At 36.1% G+C, this 22,374-nt stretch overlaps 4 protein-coding genes across 4 annotated transcripts; 2 read left to right on the forward strand and 2 right to left on the reverse strand.

Moving 5' to 3' along the window:
* Positions 1–190: 190 nt before the first annotated feature.
* On the reverse strand, positions 191–4,375 carry LOC130718017 (alkaline/neutral invertase A, mitochondrial-like). The gene is made up of 6 exons (XM_057568448.1): positions 3,519–4,375; positions 2,703–2,862; positions 2,335–2,546; positions 1,522–2,015; positions 1,337–1,385; positions 191–900 (listed from the first exon to the last, which is right to left on the reverse strand). The coding sequence occupies exons 1-6, from the start codon at positions 4,137–4,139 to the stop codon at positions 571–573; spliced, it is 1,866 nt and encodes a 621-aa protein (XP_057424431.1). The 5' UTR covers positions 4,140–4,375; the 3' UTR covers positions 191–570.
* Positions 4,376–5,574: 1,199 nt separating this feature from the next.
* LOC130720343 (Golgi apparatus membrane protein-like protein ECHIDNA) lies at positions 5,575–9,327 on the reverse strand. The gene is made up of 6 exons (XM_057570968.1): positions 9,189–9,327; positions 8,901–8,957; positions 8,613–8,816; positions 8,442–8,501; positions 7,815–7,941; positions 5,575–5,995 (listed from the first exon to the last, which is right to left on the reverse strand). Exons 1-6 carry the CDS (start codon positions 9,201–9,203, stop codon positions 5,907–5,909), a joined length of 552 nt encoding a protein of 183 aa, XP_057426951.1. The 5' UTR covers positions 9,204–9,327; the 3' UTR covers positions 5,575–5,906.
* A 6,488-nt stretch (positions 9,328–15,815) lies between these two features.
* On the forward strand, positions 15,816–17,401 carry LOC130721105 (galactinol synthase 2-like). The gene is made up of 4 exons (XM_057571841.1): positions 15,816–16,258; positions 16,363–16,683; positions 16,775–16,909; positions 16,986–17,401. The coding sequence occupies exons 1-4, from the start codon at positions 15,932–15,934 to the stop codon at positions 17,181–17,183; spliced, it is 981 nt and encodes a 326-aa protein (XP_057427824.1). The 5' UTR covers positions 15,816–15,931; the 3' UTR covers positions 17,184–17,401.
* Positions 17,402–19,046: 1,645 nt separating this feature from the next.
* LOC130718188 (ABC transporter I family member 20) lies at positions 19,047–22,328 on the forward strand. Its single transcript, XM_057568704.1, has 7 exons — positions 19,047–19,405; positions 19,502–19,635; positions 20,599–20,718; positions 21,145–21,240; positions 21,372–21,524; positions 21,604–21,681; positions 21,934–22,328. The coding sequence occupies exons 1-7, from the start codon at positions 19,231–19,233 to the stop codon at positions 22,171–22,173; spliced, it is 996 nt and encodes a 331-aa protein (XP_057424687.1). The 5' UTR covers positions 19,047–19,230; the 3' UTR covers positions 22,174–22,328.
* Positions 22,329–22,374: the final 46 nt, after the last annotated feature.

Below are 22,374 nucleotides of genomic sequence, written 5' to 3' on the forward strand. Positions count from 1 at the left end.
CATTTACACCCCTCCTCGGACATTTTTACAGGTTACTTTAAGGCAAGTTAGTATTACAGTGACTTCATCTGCAAACATAATTGGACAAACTATAAGGTAGCCTTGAATACATGAATATTGATGTCGTCCTTTAATCTCAAGATCAGTGAAATATAAAGTCAAAGACACAAAGAAGAACGAGCCAAAATCATATAGGAACGCTCAGGAAGAAACTCATTATTATAAAATGCTACAAAGAAGCAATTGTATAATTTGAAAAATCAATGTGAATATTGTTAATATACAAATTTGTAAGTGAAAATCTTAAGTAGTGAACAATGCTATTATAGATATGGGTAAGGGAAAATCCTAAGTAGTGAACTAGGCTATAAATAGGTGAGGGATTTAGTTTGTAAGAGGTGATAAGTGAAACCTCATTGTCTAAGGTGACAATTGCCCGCCAATACAAAGGAAAGCCTTCTTACCATAAATACAGCAATGTGGAACTATTATTAATTTTCCTATTTATCTTATACTCTATGGTATAATAAATGTACAGGTAGGCATTCTGCTTCCAGATAAGGCAGAGCCTCATCGCACTAGAATCTGAGACTTGGCAGCAACACGGGAGCACTTTCTCCTGCCACTCTTCTTAAGCCCACAAGCACAAATATCAAGAAGTTCATAATCCTCCTCCCAGAATAACATGGATGCCATTTCAGGATTCTTCAAAAGCATCTTGGATGTGAGGAACCCAGCTATGGTCCATGTTTGATACAGCCGCGCTTGCTTTCCAACAAATTTCCCAGAACGGGTATCATAATACTCGGGCCAAGAATCAACTGGCAGCCTTTTCTCAGCCAAATCAACTGCTTTCTGGGCTAGTTCAATTCTCCCCATTTTGATGCATGCCAGTGTGAACTGAAGATGATGTATAAGGAAATGCATCAGATTTTAAATCAATGCTGAGACTTGACAGTTGAAATGCAAGGTCTCACAAACAAAATCAGCAATTTTTTTAATCAGGAGCAAACAGTTGGTTTAGTTGTGAAAATTTTCTTTCTCACAAATAACAAACCAAGAAAATAATCTCTCCTGATCTTTTTCTTATCAAACTTCAGTTTCTGTGGTATGTGAATTAATTCCCAGTTTTCTATATATTAGAGTGAATTTCTGTCTGTGGCCTAAAAACTGCTACTTCCACTGCCATGAATGTTACAACACATATATTGTCATCAGAGTCACGAGACTTGGGGGTTCAATAGTTGAGGTGCTAGGACACATGACAAAGTGAATAACCAAACAACATATCTAAGCTTTTCTTAAGACACATATATTGCGATCAGGAAAAATTTACCTGCCACAACAGTGTTGGCCAAGATCCACCATTGTGATATGACCAGGGGCTGCAAAAGTTAAGCATATTGTCTGAGTTTAGTAACACACCATAGAAAAAGTTGTACAAAATAGATCAATGAATTCAGTATTTTTTAAGTCAAAGATACGCAAACAGCAGAAACGAGAATTACGGAGAGAACTTACGTATTCTTTGGGTCGCTCCCGGTAATTATGCGCCACTCTTCATTTTCCACGGCAGGATAGCATATCTTAAGAGGGATATGACCCACAAGATCATCCCATTTAGCTTCTATCAGATTTAAAATAGCATCATTCTGTCTTGGGGTGCCCAAAGATGAAACAATAGACCAAAGATTTCCAAGTGTAAAAAACCTGAAATCCATGTGAGCTGGCTGCAGATTTCCAATCAGATATCCACCCTTTTCTGGAATCCAATCCATTACCCAAAAAGGAATTTGTTCTGGATAGATGTTGAATTTGTTGATGGCATCCAGAGAGTACTCTTCTGTTTTATACCTATATATTTCATTCAGCTTTTTCATATCCACCCAATAATATTCTCTAATGTGGAATGATAGAGCACTGAGTCTATTGTTAATGGCTCGAATGAGATGACTGGTTCCATCAGTTACAGCAAGCATTTCACGTGAGCAGCGAAGAGCTGAGTAAAACAATGCCTGTCAAGTACAAGTTACCATGTATGAATAAAAACAATAGAAGAGTGGAGGTAGAATTTAGAGGTCACACATAACCTGAATGAAAAGCTTCATCTCATGTTTAGCAAATATACATATATGCATACATGAAAAGAATATATATCAAATAGAAACACGAGCATATAAAGTGATATACCTATAGAGTAGGGCAATTGAAGTAAATAGAACATCCTTCAAATTTAAATAGAACAGATCACAGAAAAGGCATAGCTTCCAAATCCATATAGAACCTAGTGCAAAACACAGAAGAAGGAGAAACATAAAGTTTAGTTACACTCACTTGGATTTCAAGTGGGTGACCATGAATGCCCATTCGCCTATCTATCATGCAAGATCCATCAGTGACTAGCAGAGAAGGAAACATGTCAAAACCATCAGTTAAACACAAGTTAAGGATCATTTTCAAGCCAGTTTGAAAATCCACCCTTTCTTGCAAGCTGTAGTCACCAGTGAGCTTCCCATAAGCCCGCAACAGGATGATCCACCACAACCCTGTTCAAAAAATTAAATGAATAGAGGTAAGTTATATTTTTATGTTAATCAAATAATAGTTTTGAGAGTGCCTATGGTTTACATTACCATTTACAAGTAGTTTTCCAGAACATTATTTTTCTGTAGGCATGTAATAAGAAAGTGCAAAAAAACAACCTGAATCCACAGGTGCAACACGGCCAATAGCCGACTCCCCAAAATCAGGATCTAAAACTTCTTCACTATTATTTTCATCAAGAGCTACGGTTCTAACTTTGAAACTAGCAGGCATCAAACCCTGTCCAGGACTGTAGCAGTCCACTGTTTTCTCCCAACTCTTTTGCAATCAAATAGGAAAAAGAAAAATATCAGCAATCAATATACAACAAAGTTTCTAAACGGCAACGCTTACGGTTTATGTAATCATGAGTACACTTTCTTTTGGGCTAAATCATACTAAAAACATTAAAGTGAATTAGCATTTAGGCCCCGTTTGGAAAAAAAGCTTAATGATATAAGCGCTTATTCATAAGCTATTTTAAAAAGTTTATTGAAATAAATTAAAAATAAGCTATATATAAGCATAAGCTCTTTTTCATAAGCTATCTTGAATAGCTTATGAAAATAAGCTCAAAACAGCTTATGGTAGGTCATAAGCTGTTTGCATAAGCTCTCCCAAACACTGGCATAAGCGCTTATGCTATCAGATAAGCTCAAATAAGCTCTTCCAAACGGGGCCTTAATCATCATAATAAATACACTTTCTCTAAGCATTTCCTTGGATTCCATTGATCATCAATATTTAGTATCTTCTACTTACAATGGTTACTTATCTAACTATTGATTATACAGCCGGGATTAACAAATGACATGAAAAGACATCAATACTCAACCGATAAACGGTTCAATTAATGTTCAGCAAGACATTTATAATAGTTAGACTTATAATGCACATGATAGGATCCTTAAGTCACACTCTAAAGAGTAAATTACCTGCAATTGCAAAGTATGAAGAAGAAAGTTCTTAACAATCTCACTTTCTCCTCTAAGCAAGAAGGCAAGAGCCGAAGGCACGAAATCCCGAATAAAGACCTGATCATAATTCAAGGGCATCTTATCCCCCGGATCCTTCGCAGCCATAGTCCCCACAGGATTACCACAATAACTCACAACAGAATCCCTCAATAACTTCCATGCTTGTTTCTCCACATCTGTTTCCTCCTCTATGCTCTTATGAACACCTGTGCTACTGCTAGCATCTTCAACCACAACATCTTCACCATCCTTATGAACACTTTCCACCTCCAAATCCAATGGTTTCACATTCACACCACCACCCTGCATATAAATCCTCTGAAAATTGCTGTCATTGACACGGGTCTCAACAGAAGTTGAGAAATTCCGAACGGCGAATCTGGTAATGTCGAAGATATCCCTATTTGCCACTGTGCAGTGATTGGTGCGGTCATGGTTGAAACGAGGTTTGCTGGAATTAGCAAGAGCATGGTGGCATCTTGCAGGTGGGAACACGAAGTATGATGAATTTCTAGAAGCAGTGAAAACCCTAAATGCGGATTTTAGAGTGCGGTTGCGAATATGGGCGATTGTGTTCATGGTGGAAAAAATTGAGTGTTGAATCTGGATAATGGTTCTTTGGCTCAAGTTTTGGTGGAAGTATAAAGAAGAGTGGTGGATGGTTTAGTTGACTTGTTTCATGTGGGCTGAAGACGGCGGTGCAGCCGCCGGGGAAGAAAACAGGAAACTTGGAGTTGGATGTTTGTGGTTGGATATGTTGGCAGTTAGCAGCTTGCAAAATTAGTTGCTTACACTCCACACCTATTATAGAGAGATAAGAAGAAGAGTAGAGGTAAAATATTAAAGCTATGTAACCTAAATTGCTAAAGTATCATATCTATATTCTTTTTAATGAAGATTGTTAACCATGAATCCACAAGTAAGGTTGAATTGATCCTTAAGTATGTAATTGTGTTACAAACTTGAAGGAAAAGTTTCATCGCCTATAGTAAGTTTACTCGACTCATGGAAGAGTATCTCATGCCAAAAATATTTATGACCCTAAAAATTATGATTTTTAATCAAATAAAGTTCCTTTTTTGACTTAAATTCTCAACCAAAAAAAATATTTGTTGTTTTAGAAAAATATGATATATTATACTCTAAGCCTATGCTCTTCTCATTTCCGATGTTTTATTTTATATGTGATTAACTTCATTTTTTTCAAAGAAAAACGTCATTCTTTTCCAAACAGGTCTATATAATGACGTGTGAGTAAGATGTCACCACATTTATTACATGTCAAACAATCTATTCCTGAACACCAATGCTGCTTATGGGTTGGGTCGACAATCCCACCCTTTTTGAAGCAAATATGGGTGGGTTGGGTTGGGTAAATGGGCTAATTCGGTTTTAGGATTAATGAATTTGAGCACGTAAGTTAGATAGTAAGTTATGAAAATTAAAACATGTGGACTATGATCCAAATTGAAATAGTAAGAACCGCATTTTAAAACTAAATCTATGAAAACACACGACTCTTCTTCGTTGGTCCTAATCTCCTCTTTCCCCCTCCGTGTATTCTTCTCCAGCAATCGAGTTTTCATTTGCTTGTTCCTTCGTTTTCTCATGTATGTTCTTTTCACTCCCAATATGTGGTGCCTCCCTTCTCCACTTCTCTTCCAGCATAGGGTGCCTCCCTTCTCCATTTCATGCCTTCTTCTCCCGGCCTCCATGGTACCTCCCTCACCACTTTATCGTTGTTGTAGTTGGTCTTGGTGCAGTAGAAAGCATAAGGTAAGGATCAGTCAGTTCTAGTCTGTGAAAATAGCTCCATTCATAGATTTCGCTTTTTCCTTTAGCTCGAATGCAATGTATTTTAAAGCTTCCTCTAAATGTACGAGGCATCTCTCCACTATTACAAATTGGTTATAAAGGATATTATTAAATGCGATCTCATAATCGATAAGGCATTTGCGGTTGTATATATTTTGGTCAGTCATCAGTGAGATGAGTGTGCCCCCGTCTTCTAGGATGATACAACATCGTGATTTATATTATCCACCAATTTTCATGAGTCAATATTTTAGTCCATACAGAATATAAATCATAGAACACCAACGCAAAAGAATACAAGAAAAACGATGTACACCTAAAAATAACAGTTTTACTAAGTAATTTGTTTATCGAAGTCTCACTCAACCCATTTCTTGTAAAGAGAGTACAAAATTTTGCATTTGCTGTATCAGTAACTATGCAAATTTGATAGGTAGTCAGAATTCAATCCGATGCTGGCCAAAATAATCATCATGTACAAACCTCCACCACATCTCAATATTTCCAATAATGCACATGTGCATTTCCATCTTAGACGACACTGAATGCTGACTGTAGGGTAGATGAGAACCGAGTGGCAATTGTCTGAGAGGCAAATTGTTGAAGTTGCTTCTTAGCATCTGAAAAACAACCAAACAGTTTTAGCCAATGCAAGCTTTTCCATTGAAAAGCATGTTAAGATGAAATGGTAAATCATGTGGGGGACAAAGGGAAATCCTTCCTGTTATGTAGAAATACTAGTCTCAAGATGTTATGAGCTTAGGAAACTCCTACATGTACGTTTCACATATATTGCAGGATCAATTAGACAAGATGCAATGAAGAAAATATTAATAAGACAAACAAAAAAAAAGATGTCCCAAAGTTCCCAATCTCACAAAAACAGGGTGCTACTGGCCTACTGCAAGGAGTTGTATTAGAAAACCACAATGGGTATAGAGCAAATAATGAGTTTATTCATTTTTTGTATAACTGAAAAATAAACAGAGTAGGAGCAAAATCTCTCCTTTCTCCTTCTATAACTGAGCCACTGCTCTGTTAAAAAACTAGCAACATCCTTTCCCTTCTATCCATACTCATATTAAGCTAAATCGCCTGTCATTTCCAACCTCTCTCACAAACTAATTGTTCTAACCAACTATTGATAATACACGGTAACCGGTCTAAAACTAAATTGATATTTGGGAATCTCTAACCAGTTGACCCTTCAGCAAACCATTTACATTTTCATATAATGTCTCTTCTCTTGTTACTTAACCAATTCCACCAAAACTATTTCTACTACTACTATAACAACAGGAATATCAATAATAACTTCCAATTTGGTGGGAGTATAAATTGAGGATATCCTTATGGTTTTCATAAAGACAAATGTTCACCGACTTAAGCCCAATGGATGTGTTGCAGGCACAAATACAAGAATGCAGGAACAAAGAATCAACGATCACAGGATCCTACATTGGTATACAATATATTAGCCTCCAAAGCACCTAGGAACCTAAGAATAAGATCATGGCCTAACATAAGATATTAAGCTTCAGTGATATAATTGCTCGTGCTGAGGCCTCATAGAATCCTTTGCCACACAGGAATTGACAAATAAAATCATAAACTGCCATTTCACTTACACAATGAACTCTAAACCCCTTATTTAGTAGTCAGTATCTTCATATGCCTACAACTTTACATTAAGTGGGCAGCATAGTAGTCAATAGCGGCAAATAGCGGCGCTATAGCGGCGTAGCGGAGCGGCTCCCTGCCGCTATTGAGATGAAATAGCGGCCAACTTCACAATAGCGGTCATAGCGGCGCGAATAGCGGCCAAAATAGCGGCAGATCGCGGCCAATAGCGGGAAATAGCGGCGCTATATGAACGAAGGAGAAAATGACTCAAGCCCCTTCGTTTTAAATCGTTGGGGAACCTTTTTATGGGCATGTTAGGACTTCTCAGGGCCATTATAGGTCAAAATTGAAAGAATTAAGCTTCATTCTTCATTCAGATTTGCAAATTCGACTTCTTTACCTTGCTTTTGAGAAGTTATTAGTTGTGTGTTATTGTTCAAGACTTATGATTTTTATTTCTATTATGAATGTTATGAATTTTAGGCAATATTTGACATTGTTTGCTATTTATATGTATTTAGTATTAAACTATTAATGATATAAAATTACATAAAAAAATTCAGAATAGCGGCCATCCCGCTATGCGCTATCACGCTATCCCACTTTTGGGGCCGGCCGCTACGCGCCGCTATCCGGGATTGACTACTATGGTGGGCAGAATACAACAAATTATAGTTTGCATTCAAAATGATATGAGAAACAGGTGCTACACAATGTTTCCAAAACTCCAATATGAAATGCTACACCCAAACCAATTTTGCATATCAGAATATACATGGTTTAATTTTTAAGAATATCATCAATAAAGTTGCGCACCTTTTTTGCATTTGGTAAAACCAACAATATTTGCAATGCTGAGTGTCAAACAAACTCCAACAACAAGGAGATAATCAGCTTGAAGCCTTATGAGCGAGAATATTCCAAGCAGGATCCATAAAATTGCCTGTAGTACCAAAGAATAATGATTATGCTTTTTTTAAGACAAGTGTGGGGGTGGTATCTAACCTACAAGCAGTGAAATAACTGTGCCATGTTATTTCATTAACCATTGTTCTCCATGCAAATCCAAAACCTGTAGAGAACTTATCACTTATTTTGAACATTACAACCAATTAGTGTACTATTTACTACTACGTACTAAGCAATATCATTGCTCTGCCTATATCCATTAAATAACCGGCTCCAAGCCCAGAGAAAAGAGTAGAGTTGTGTTAGGTGGCCGATATCTAATGTAAAATCTTGTTGAATCTTGACCACATGGATCATAGACGTAACAATAATTTACTCCTACACAACAGATGCACCATCTGAATAAGTCTGATCAGGCCATAATTTCCCCCTTATTGACTCTCCCCAAAACCCACATTTCAACTCTTGCACTAGAAGAACCTAAATGAAAACTGGAATGTCATTGCATGCTGTAATCAATCCATATTCTCTTACCGTAAGGTAAAGGGTCCACCAGAAAAGCCACGAGTCCTTTTTATTCATCCGAGCCAATGACTGGAAAGAAAGACAAATCAATCAATACATGTAAGATCAGAGCAAGTATCCAACAAAGGAATTTGAAACCCATTCTGATGCTATTGAAGGACTAATACCATTACCACCTACCTCTTGGTCAAGACATTCAAATTTCCAAACACTCTCACCCAGATCATTGATTTCATTCCACCACCTCAACCCAACTAAAATCCGGCCACTCACATTCTTAACCACCCAAAAATCAAGCGCCGCGAGAAGCACGGTGACCACGAAGATGATGACAAAGTTAGCAATAAAGAGCGTTGAGAGAATGTAAAATGCCAACGATGCAGCCTGCAATACACAAAAACATAACCCCTTTACAAACATGAACACCACATATTCATTGAAAGAGCACAATTGGATGATAGAGTAAACCTTGAAGAGGACATGGAAGAAGCAAGTCCTTGGATTCGCGTAGTTTTCTACTACTTGCTGCAAACGGAGGAAGATTCAATCAATTCAATTCAATTAGCTAATTTCATAAATCTATAACGAAACAATAGCATGAGTATTCGAATCGAAGAAATATGACGATTCTATGAAGGAATGTGCGGAGGAATGAAAATTCAACGAAGATGGAAACCAGATCTGAGATTTATTTTATGCAGAAAAGCGAAGATGAAGAAGAAGAAGAAGAAGAAGAAGAAGAAGAAGGTGAGTTACCTGGTTGGGATCCATGTGAAGATTGCGAGAAGAGAAATCACAGAGGATGGAGCATAACAGTAGCGATCCAAATTATGTTAGAAATATAATTTGATGTGGGAGTGAAATTCCATTAACTGTTCCTCGAGTTGTTGAAGAAATGCAAGTTCTGGGCTGTACTGGGCCAAGAAGAAAAAAACAATCTGAAGGTAAAAAGCCCAAGGCCGGCCCAATAGTGGAGAAGGTAAAATATGACGTTAATATAGTTGTTTCAACCAGGTTAATAACAGTTACGACGTCAATTTCGATTATCATTTAGCATTGGATTTTAACTCATTAGTATCGGATTGACACTACTTGCAGTGAAATTGTATGTTGTTAAGATGTTGTCATACATGAGTGACAAACAATAAAACAAAAAACTCTTCTTCTATATATGGGTAGAATAATAAAAAAACACACAAAATTAATATGAGTCCAGGAAATAATAGTCATAATGAGAATAAGCTAACATACGTTAATACACTTAAAACAGTACTATAAACATAAACTCAAACAAGAATAAAAAAATCTAACATAACGATAACCATAATTAGTAAGAAAACTCATAATCGTCATCCAATCATTCTTGATCTTCTACTCCCAAAACGAAAACTTGATTTTATCATTTTGTGTCGCTTTTTCTAATTTTCAACTCATAATCGTCATCCAATCTAGCTCACTCTTTTTATAATTGCAAAAGATCGCATGCAACAACTCCATCATCAACAAATGGTATTCAATAAGCACCACCAAAGCATCTAAGAGGAGTAGAGGGCAAGCTACAAGCATGTTGGATAGAGATGAAGTGCACAGCAGCACAAGACTAAAGGAGAGTGATGGTGGCTCACAACCACAGGCGATGGTTTCGAGTGATTCCTAGTGGTTGATGCCCGTGAAAGGTGGTGTGGAGGCCGGCTAAAGATCAAGCTGTGAGGTCACTAGCATATGATGATTTAGCTATTGAGGGTAGACCTAGTGGTGGTCGCAGATCTGTGATGAGGAGAGAAAGGAGAAAAATGTGGATAATAGGGATAAACAGCGAAGGAAGGACGACAGTGACCAAAAGGAAGGAGAAAGCAAAAACAACTCCACTTAATTGTGTAATAGACCTTCTAATGTGGTAGAAACCTCACTCCCTTCGTTAATCTATGACACATATTGACACCATCAACTTAGGCATCCTGATTCTTGACCTTCGCATTGTCCAACAAGCTCCCAAACTTGTTTCTCTTAAACCTTTTTTTTTGGGTCAACTTTCTCTTTTTTTTTGTCAATTGTTTCATATTGCATAGATGAGAAGGCCTGAAAGCCAAAGCCCACTAATGGGGAAAGTACAAAGTCAACAAACTGGCCCAACTGAACTGGAAGGACAGAAAAACAAAGAAGCAAAAAAAAACCATGGGTAAATAACACAACCGACAAAGGAAGAACCAAAGTGGCCAGTTTTCACATGCTAATGACTTAACTTTAAAGATTCTCACATGGTGGGGAAGCTGAAGTCAATAATGCCACCTACCCAAAGTTAAGATAGTTATGTTTCCCACTCAAAACACTAGCTCCAAGAACACTAGCAAATGCACGACACTATAGTCCAGAAACATCTTTGCTGATTCAAACTGTTGCTTCTCTGTCTATCAAATTTCTTTTTTTTTTTTTTTTTTGGTCAATATCAACTTTCTCTTAAACCTTGAATATGTGACTTCTTTTCTTTGGGGCACAACAACTTTTTTTCTTGGGGTACAACAACGTTATAGTGCCCTTGGGCCAATGAGTTCATAAAGGTCCACATAAATATATTATATATGAGTAATGATATATACACACCTCATTTTTGAAACACTTCATTTCCATATTTTTTTATTTCTATCTCTCCTCTTATCATCTATCACATCTAATACTTTCTTTCTTTAACTTTTTCTTTTCTTCCTATTTTTCTCTTCATTTCACCTCTCTCCACTTCAAAGAAAGGTGTGAAAATAACATTATTGATTATATATTTGAAAGAAGTTTGGGTTTTCTTCATGAAGAGTTAGGCGGGTCTGAGCTAAAAGGCAAACACAAAATAGCACAAAGCCCAAAATTGAATTCCTTCACGGATCACCCTTCTACTATGGATCAGAAGAAATTGTGAAGTTCATAAAAGAAAAAATAAAAAAGAAATGGAGAATCTCATTTTTATTAAAGCACCACAAACAAAAAAAACCCTTATTTTATTTTAAAAAGAACGACAAAGTACGCTGTCCAAATATAAAATGAAAAGAGTAAAAAAAAAACGCGTGGAAAAAAAAACATATTGACTTTTTTTTGGTACAGAAAACATTTTTTTTTGACAGGGAAAACATATTGATTTTTAATGAGTATCCACCGAGATTTAAAATATTATTTTGTCCTGTTAATATATATTTTTTGAAATCGTCCTATTTATGATTGACTTTATATGATTCGAACTTAAATCTTCTTTCTTACAGATAAAGGAATCATTTAATATTATGTAAAAATCCCATTTCATTTAAGTACAACATTTTTTTTTTTGCAACAAAATGACAATTTCTTATTTAATGACTCAAATCAATAAAAAAGAAGAAAAACACCTAAAACTCTCATTGGTTAATTTTCATTCAAAATAAAAGATCATATGCTGATACTAGAGATAAATATCAAAAGATAAGAAATGTATTAGAAAAGGAATCTGGAATAATCGGAGAATATTCTCATGTGGATGTTTCCTGCATGGTGCCAAGTCCAGTCAATTTCTCTTGCCGAAATTAGTCCTGGTTTATCCACTCCAATTTAGAAACAAAAGTAGAAAGAAAATAAAGATAACTTAATCTATAGATCTAGCTATCTAGAAACAAAAGTAAAAATAAAATAAAAATACTTTCTTTCCACATTAATTTAATTTCATATATTAAAAACATGACCAAACCCCAAACGTCAAAACTAGAGAGGGATGAGTGTGAGTATGTGTGTGCTTGGATAAGCGTTATTAGAATTGAATCTGATCATAATTGAATTTTATTAGAATTAGATCTTATTAAAATTGAATTTGGTTATGCGAGTTTAAATGACGTGATTTTCGTAACTGAATTATATAGTAAAATACACAAAATTAGATCAGTCAGATGGAGAAGCTATCCCAGATCAATTTTACCAAATTCAGATCAAACTCGTAGAATCAATTCTCAAAATGGGTTTTCAGACATTTTCAAAATTTTCAAAATGATGGAAATCAACGTTTGAGGTTGTGATCCATTTTTGAGAATTAGAACCAAACACGCCCTATAATAATATATGTACTATCGGTCTATCATTCTTCGTGTTAGATTTTGGACCAACTAAACTAACCAAACCCCAACCGTCAAAACCAGAAACTCTGGGTCTCAGCTAGCTAGGAAGCTGCACGTATCGCCACGTGGCTGTCAAAGAGAGCGTGTAACCTCGCATAGTCGCATTACACACTCAAAAGGATTTTGTGGATCCCACCAATACAGTTCACTTATTAATAGAAAGCCACGTGTATTAACGGTCGACGTGTGGAGTTAATTACGTAGGGCATGCATGTCGGCGGTGATGGTGATACTATCAAGCCAGTCCTGGGCGGTGGAAGTTAACCACAAGATAATGAGGATTAATTCAAGGTAGTATTATACTTGTCGCTTATATATGCACCACAAATTTTTATCCTACATGTGGCTTTCCCACTTTGAATCAACAAATCAATAAATAATGAAATTTAGTTTGGGTCAGGGTAGGTTTAGTATGAATATTGAATATTACTGAATACTGATGTATATAAAATGTCGTTATCTGATTATATGATGTATTAATGTCAATATGTAATTTTTTCCAAATTCATTTTACGAAATTATTTGTGTCAAATAATATGGGCTATGGTAATATAATGAGGGATTTTGTGGCTCCGGGCCCTTTTGGTCTCTTGTTGGGAAACAAAAAGGCTACATAACTGATATTACTTCAACGGTTCACGTTTTTTCTTATCATTTTAAAAAATGTTAGAAAAAATTTGCCATTATTGAATTTTTAATGTTCTCTTTGAAGAGATTTTTGGTGAAATAATTAATAGACTTAAAGGTTGAGAATTTTAGGTGAGAAAATGATTTAAATGGTATACATACTTGATTGAATCGTATTGATCAAAGATACCTAATTGTAAGTTTAGTGCTATAAGAACACATGTTTGGCCGTTTATTTACACAAATATTGCTCCTTTCTTATCACATTTCTCTTACAAGACTTTGAGATTTTCTCTTTACGCTGATACATAAACTTGAGTGTTGGAGTCCCTTTACAAAGTTACCTTCTTCCGTCGTGTCTCACACTATACAACTGTGTCGAAATATACATTAAGAACTGTACACCACCACCAAAGATTGAGAGAATTCCCCTACTCGTATCATGGGAAAATATTTGGGTGTTGTCTATGGGAAAGAAGTTAATTCCCAATGTAATGTTAGAAACACGAAGAAGACAAAGTTCCAACAAAGACCAACGCCGAAGTAACATTCAGGTAGAATGTTAAAATCAGAGCAAGTCAATGATACAACTCCTACATAGCAGATCGAGAACCATATCCAAAAACTAGACAAATTTGTTAAAGAGAATTGAGCAACAAATCAATAATTTGCAGAAGTCAATTCACACATCACGAAATGGTAACCATAATCATCATGTGGAGAAGTCTACATAAAGGAATGTTCGTTATGAACAAAGAAAATGTCATGGAGTGAGAAATATCCCTCACTATTGTAGCATAAGAGGAGGCATGGGTGATGAGTTTATATATTTTTATAACCACACTGGATGAAGAGCAAACCACAATAGCGAATAACATGACGTCTTTCACAAAAAATGCAACGTACATAAGAATAATTTCACTTATATATTATTCAACACTTTTTTTTTTAAATTTTGTACCCACACTTAGAGTCTCAGGAATCTCTACCTCATGTGTGAGTCATAATCATATTATCACGCATCCCTTAACTTAGCTTGTTGTTGTCGGTCTTAGGGTTGTAATTATCGGCTTTACACCAGTTGTTATTATAGTGTGAGAGATATCTGTCACATTTATAGCATGAGAGATGACACTAATATATCATTTTCATAACCACATTGAACGAGGAGTGAGTTATCTGTCACCCAAAATCTTAAGATAATTGGTGTATGAGTCTTTTGACTTATATATTATTCAACATTTCCTTTTTTCATTCAATGTTAGACTTGCTATTTATCATTATACACACTTAAAGAATCAACAATCTTCCCCTTAAGTGTGATGATAATCATATTACCATAATCCCCTCAAGTGTGAGTTATCGTAATATTATCATGTTCCCCTTAGTAGGTTGTTAATTAATTGTCAGTGATCAGGACATTTTTTGGTGTGTTGGCGAAGATTTGAAATCCATTCTCTACAAAGATAATTGTGTCAGTTGACGTCTCAAGGGCTTCAAGATGCCAACATAGACGTATTCTTATGTTGGAGTGACTAATCCACCAAAACACTTAAACGCTTTCCTCATCTTTATGTTCTCATGAGAGCTTCTGATGCTTTGGTGTGTCATGCATTTCCCCAACTCTATGAAATGAGTGGGAATTCCAATTCACATTTCTTCTGTAAAATAACTTGCTTTAAGACATGGGCGAAATACATGAACATAGAAAATAGCTTGGCTGAGCCAATGAGACAGAAGGGTGAAAATGGCGAGATATAGAGATGGGGAAACGTATTTCCTAGTAATAAACTTGTAAAATGTTTTGTTAACTTTCCTAAATGAGCTTTATTTAATTTTCTATGAATTTATCTTTAGAAGTGAATATTTTAAAATTACACTATCTCTTTCATATTAAATACGAGAATAATTTTAAAAAAATATTAAATACTTCATTAAGAGTGTAAAACAATTTTTTTCTTTACATAGAAATAGAGAGGGTGTAAAATAACTAAATAAGAATCACAATTGTTAACTTATATTTTAATCACTTAAAAAAAACTTATATTTTAATCTAAATTTTAAAGTGACTTTCTTGAAAACAAAATGAAAATTGACCATGTTAAAGTTTGCAATTTTACTATTAATTTTCGTGTGTTTTTTAATTCAATAATAAAGAAATTAAATCGTTAACGACGGTAAAACTTAATTTTGTACATGATTTATTCACGACTTTCTCACTAATCACTATATAGGGGAAAAATCTAAAAATATCATAGTGATACAAGAATTTTAATGCAGTTATACCAGTGCTTACTACTTTTATAATTTATCAAAAAAATTCGGTCTATGAATATGATGCGCAGTAATTTTTTTTACATTGGTACATATGGCTTAATTATCGGCCATCGCTATCAAGATTCAAGATTTTATTACAATCTAATTAAATCATGGCAATAATATCTAAATCTCACCTAATTTACAGGAGTAATTAGAATTAAGTAATCATGAGTCAAATAATCAAGTAAGACTATCCATGACCATTGGATTCTAAAGTAAACTCCTCAACCGTTGGATCACATGTCAAGCATAATGACGATAATACCCTCCAGAACTCTATATAAGCATGCCAACACCATTCCCATTTTCACTCACCAAGTCACAACAACAAACACTAAACTACGAAGATTTCCACAGTACTTCCAACTTCTCAAGCTTTGTTTCATTCTCTTCCTTCTTTTTTCACAACACTACCACTCTCAAAACACCATGGCTCCTAACATCACCACCGTTTCAACCAAAACCACCACCGCTCAAGCCAAAGGCACCGGTGACCGTGCTTTTGTGACCTTCCTGGCCGGTAACGGTGACTACGTGAAGGGGGTTGTTGGCTTGGCCAAAGGGTTAAGAAAAGCCAAGACCATGTACCCTCTTGTGGTTGCAGTGTTACCTGATGTTCCGGCGGAGCACCGTAAGATCCTCACCTCCCAAGGCTGCATTGTTCGAGAGATCGAACCTGTTTACCCTCCAGAGAATCAGACCCAGTTCGCCATGGCGTATTATGTCATCAACTACTCCAAACTACGTATATGGGAGGTACGTAAATATAATTTCTCAATTTCTTGCAAATTCAAATTTAGAAATTTATTTTTTACCTTATAAATCGAAGAGATAAAGACTGAATCTCATTTCATGTGCAGTTTGTGGAGTATAGCAAGATGATTTACTTAGACGGTGACATCCAAGTGTTTGAAAACATTGATCACCTGTTTGATTTGCCCAACAATTATTTCTATGCGGTGAAGGACTGTTTCTGTGAGCCCAGTTGGCGCCACACCAAGCAGTACCAGATCGGTTACTGCCAGCAGTGCCCTGATAAGGTTCAGTGGCCTAAAAATTTTGGGCCTAAGCCTCCTCTGTATTTCAATGCTGGCATGTTTGTTTATGAGCCCAATCTTACTACCTACCGTGACCTCCTTCAAACTGTCCAAGTCACCAAGCCCACTTCATTTGCTGAGCAGGTAGCTTTTGTCTTTAACATGTCTCTCCATATTTGAGAAATTGTAGCAATAGCCGTAACATGTGTTTGTATGTATTATTATGGTTTTGTAGGATTTCTTGAACATGTACTTCAAGGACAAGTACAGGCCCATACCAAATGTTTACAATCTTGTGCTGGCCATGCTGTGGCGTCACCCTGAGAATGTTGAGCTTGACAAAGTGAAAGTGGTTCACTATTGTGCTGCTGTGAGTGTTCAATTCAATGCTTAAAATTAAATTTATCCAAATTCTAAGTTTTTTACTAATGGTACTTAATTTGCAGGGATCTAAGCCTTGGAGGTATACTGGAGAAGAGGAGAACATGGAGAGAGAAGACATCAAGATGCTGGTGAAGAAGTGGTGGGACATATATGATGATGAGAGTTTGGATTACAACAATACCGTCAATGAGGATCGTTTCACGGCGGCGCTTCTGGAGGCTGGTGGTGTCAAGTTTATCCCCGCCCCATCCGCCGCTTAGTGTGCTTTTATATACTTATCAAGCGCAAAATATGCATCAATCTCCTAGGATAAGGGAATATTATGAACAATTAAGCTTAAGTTATGTATTTATTAGTAATTAAGAGGACCATTTTTACGAGCCCTTTTTATTTTTCTTGTATCAACTTGGTGTGAATATCCTTAGTTTTATAAAGGGGATATCTTTATTATAGATTATATATATGTTTTATATCGGTACATTTTCTCCTTCCCCGTAATTCATATCTATCTTCACTTTGGCGGTGACCGGTGAGAGTTTATCAGTTTGGGCACGCGGTTTCGGTTCATTGTATCAATACCTTATAAGCACGTTACCTTATACTCGCTGTCGGTCCAATGATCTATTTACTAGTGCAAATTAAAAGTATCCTTAATTAAATTGTTCCAAGTTCTATGATAACCAATGTCTGAGAGTTCGGAAAGAAATGGAGACAAGCGAGTAATTTACCTTTTTTCTTTCTCCAATACTCCCCTGATGTGGAAGAAATTCTAAAAATATGTATAAGATTTATTTTCATTTCCTGTTCTTAATCTCCGGATCTCATCACAATACCATGTATATGTCTTGTTTTAATCTCGTTTTCTATTTTTTGAAACAAGGAAACAAATCAAAGATGTCTTTTATTAGAAATAAAGAAATTGGAATAAAATTTTCTTCACACACACATACAGATAAGGTCTAAAAACCATTAAGTAAAGAAAATAAATATGACATTGTGAGTTACACTAAAAATTTATATACTCCATCAACGGCTAGTATTGGTTAACAATATTGGTCGACAAACGTTTTATTTGTTTGTCTCTTTGATTCACAACTCTGCAGCCTATCTCTTTGGGATAACTTTCTTTATTTACATTCCATTAGGCATTAGGTCAAGTTTTAATATTGTTATCGTCCAGGAAATCGTTAATGGCCTCACAAGTGGAGCGATTTCATCATCACTATATATTATTATACTACTCCACATGGTTTTCATCAGATTTAAATAAGTGAATTATGTAGCTTTTCACTCCACACGTTGATTGCTGCTAATGTTTTGGATGTCGACCAAATTGCATCAACCGCGGGGCACATAAAAGCGTGTCTGGTAAGCATGAAATGGTGATTAAAAATAGTCAAGTCACTTATTCCAGAGAGCTATCGACATGTCCCTTTATTTAAAAGGTTAGACTTAAAATTTTAAAAAGTTTGATAAAGTAAAAATATGTTAGACTCAAATTATTAGAAAACTTATCTGATCATAAAAAGTCGATTTGTTTACATACTATTATTTTATTTAATAATGTAAAAAAATAAGGTTTATTTTATCGGCAAAGTTTGAACCCTGACACTTCACCTTTCAATACTTTTCATTTCCCTTAGTTCACCGAAGGAGAGCCACTCGTCTCCTGTAAAAATAGAAGGTACAATGATATGTAGAAAATTAAAGTCTAGTAATCCACTGCCTATTGGTTCGCGGCCTATTAAGTAAGATAACAAATTTTTTGTTTTACTCTTGATCTTAAAGGCCAACCAAAAACCCTCTAAAAACCTCAAAAACCAAAGAAGCTAAAAGACTTCTAACCGAAAAGAATACATCTTAACTCAGTCTAGCCTATTGAGTTGTTTGTTTTGGGAGCACTGATCAATAGGCTAGACTTTTTTTTTTGTGGAATCAATAGGCTAGACTTCAACCGGGCAATTAGAATGAAAATTAGGCATGGGCCGCACAAAGTCTGACCTGGCCCATTTCCACTCTACCCTAATGGGCCTGACTCGGGCTAAAAAATTGTGCACCTTATGGGCCTGTTCCAAGTCGGCCTGGTTATTAATTACCAGAAAACCATGGTAGTTGAGAGAGCGCGCGTTTGCGCTTGTGAGCGAGAAACGGCCACGCTTCATCTTCTCCAAACTCCCTCTCTACAAATTCATTCAGAATGGGCCTGTTCCAATGTGACTGAAGCTACCAGAGGCGCACACAGAGAGAGAGAGAGAGAGTGAAAGCGATTTCAATTTGGATTTTCTGTTTCATTGAAGGTTGATTAAGATGAGTATCAATGGCAATTCAGTTACAGATGCAACGGTTGTGATCAGAGATCTGAGATTCACATACCCTGGCATCGACGGCCATCCACCGCCGGGTTCAACTCCGCTCATTCAAGACTTCTGCCTCACTCTCCATTCCGGCGATCGCTGCCTTCTCGTCGGATCCAATGGCGCTGGTTGGTTCTCTCTCTCTCCCTCTCTCTCTCTCTTGAAGCTTTTACTCTTTTTTGTTTTTTTTTTATTGATTTGTGTGTTTTTGTTTTGGTTTCTAGGGAAGACGACGATCCTGAAGATATTGGGAGGGAAACACATGGTGGAGCCGGAAATGGTTCGTGTGCTCGGAAGATCGGCTTTTCACGATACCGGTTTGTCGTCTTCTGGTGATCTCTGTTATCTTGGTGGTGAGGTCAGTGAGGTTCCTCCTTCATTTTTTTTTATATTTTTCCATTGATTTTGTGATATTCTTAGAGCAATTATAGGAAAAAAATTGAAAATGATGATGCTATCTGCATGTTTAATCAGCTTATTTTTGTTCATGATCAATTGTAGAAACTAGAAACATTCACTAACATGCTATAAGTAATAGCCATCTCAAAATTTCCAAAAGCTCTCTTATCTAATAATAATCATAAGTGTCGGGGTTCGAACCGAGGAGGGGTGGGTAGCTCACATGGTTGAGCTAAGGGTAATTGTAGGTGTAGGTGAAGGGCCATGGTTCGTACGCTGAGGAGGGATAATTTGTACTAATTTACTAACAACTGATATTTGCCTATTAAAAAAAATCACAAGTGTCTTAAAGAAAACTTTCTTCATAAGTAAGTACATTTAAGGGGGTTTTCATTACTTAGAATAGAAATCAATAACTGATCTCATTTGAGAAGCTCTAATAAACTAGATGGCAAGCCAAATTATCAGGGAAATTATGTTGTGATTCTTACTTTTTTGGTTTCTGTCTGAATGGTAACTGTTAGTGATTGGTTCCGTCATTTTATCTTGCTAAATTTAAATTAACCCAAAAGATCAATCAAATCATGTAGAGACAGATTAATCATGTCATGATTTAGATATTGTAGAGGACCTGGTGTAATTAGGGATCCATGGTTGTGTTAACTATTTGTAGTGGAAGCGTGAACGCCATAAAGAGTGATCTGCTCTCTATCTGATGAGTAATATGTTTTCAAATAACAAAAGCCCAATATAGACTAATTGATTGATTAATGTTAATCTACACGACCGAAATAGAGATATATCTAAATAATACAACAAAATAATCAGGGAATTTATGTTGTGATTATTATTTGTTTGGCTTCTGTCTTAATGGAAACTGTTAGTGATTGGTTCCATCATTTTATTTGGGGTTGGGGCACAGTGGAGGCGGGATGTTGCTTTTGCAGGTTTTGGGGTTTCGATTCAAATGGACATTTCTGCAGAGAAAATGATATTTGGTGTAGGTGGGATTAACCCAGAAAGAAGAGCGGAGCTAATTAAGGTTGGATGAATCTTTTCTCCATCTTTTATAGCTTAACAACACGGTTGCTTGGTTTGTATGTCAGCATGCATTTTATGCTTTCATTTTCCCTCTTTATCCACTGTTGTTTTGTGATGGGATTGACTTTTTTTATGGATTTGTTTTGTGTATATGGGTTGTACATCAGCACATGCATGAGGTTTCTTTTTATACCGGATATAATTTATGTAATGAAATATAAAGGAACTTACTGGGGTCGAAAAAGGTGAACCTAAATGCATTTTTTTGATACCCTCATCTATATCCATGAATTAAACATCGGTAGATGACATAAAGGCTGGACTCCCCCATGCATGGCTATTTTCTGGAATGTTTCTTTAGTTATGCATATGTAGTTGTCTCAGGAAAATCATTGCTTAATTTCTGTTGTGCTGTTCAACTGGGAAGGTATTAGGTATCGATCTTTCCTGGAGATTGCATAAAGTATCTGATGGTCAAAGAAGAAGAGTGCAAATTTGTATGGGTCTACTTAAACCATTCAAGGTATGATAATCTTTTGTTGATGTATTGAGAAGTCCTTACAGCTTCTTCCTTTTTACAATGCAATATATTCTTCTATTTGCGGCTTCATTGCACTAATGAATTAGGATTGCTCCTTGTCCTTGTTTATCTAGGTTCTTCTTCTGGATGAGATAACAGTTGACCTTGATGTTCTAGCGAGAGCTGATCTTCTGAGTTTTCTAAAAAAGGAATGTGACGAGAGGGGTGCCACTATTATCTATGCAACTCACATATTTGACGGTCTTGAAGATTGGCCCACACATATGGTGTGTTGAATTTCCATCCTGAACTATTTTATGTCAATATTTGGCATAACCCTTAGTCTTTTTTGGGTTCTCTTGTCAGGTTTATGTAGCCCACGGAAAGCTCCAACTAGCTATGCCTATGGACAAAGTCAAAGAAAATAGCAAATTGTCACTGATGGTTTGTTTTGTTCCTAATCTTGGCTTAAAAAGCTTATGATCAATTACTTGTTTGTGTCACCAATTATATCTTACTTATCTTTAGTAATATGAGCGCTGGTTGACTGTTAAGCCTTGAATAGCATCAAATGGTTATGGAATGAAATGAACAGGATTATAGAATATGTAGCGAAGCTGTGAAACTGTGCAAATGTGCAATGTTACAATTTAACAACAAAGAAGATAATATAGTTAATTGGTTCTTAATGTGCAGAGAACAGTAGAAAGTTGGCTGAGGAAAGAACGAGATGAAGATAGAAGAAAAAGAAAAGAGAGGAAGGATGCTGGCCTTCCTGAATTTGAAAAGCAAGTTGAGGGAAGCCGTGTAGCAGGAGGGGATCCAGGGCGTGCTGCTGTTCGAGCAGTGAATAATGGCTGGGCAGCAGGACGATTGCATTCCACCATTGCTGGTGAAGAAAACTTTCTACTAAGCTCTAACCGAGTATTGAGATAGTAGACAAGTATCAAATTTTACCAGTGCTTTTGTTGTTTATTTTTATGAGCTTAAAATAAATTTTATTTGCCAATGCGTAATTATATTCCTCTGTAATATGGAAAGGATCACATGTTATGCAGTAAAAATCAAAGCTAATGTATTTACCCTTGATAGTGAGGAAAAGCATACCCCAATATTCATTAACTTACACCAAGATAC

This window comes from Lotus japonicus, chromosome 5 (genome assembly GCF_012489685.1).
Source record: "Lotus japonicus ecotype B-129 chromosome 5, LjGifu_v1.2".
NCBI classification, from domain to species: domain Eukaryota; kingdom Viridiplantae; phylum Streptophyta; class Magnoliopsida; order Fabales; family Fabaceae; genus Lotus; species Lotus japonicus.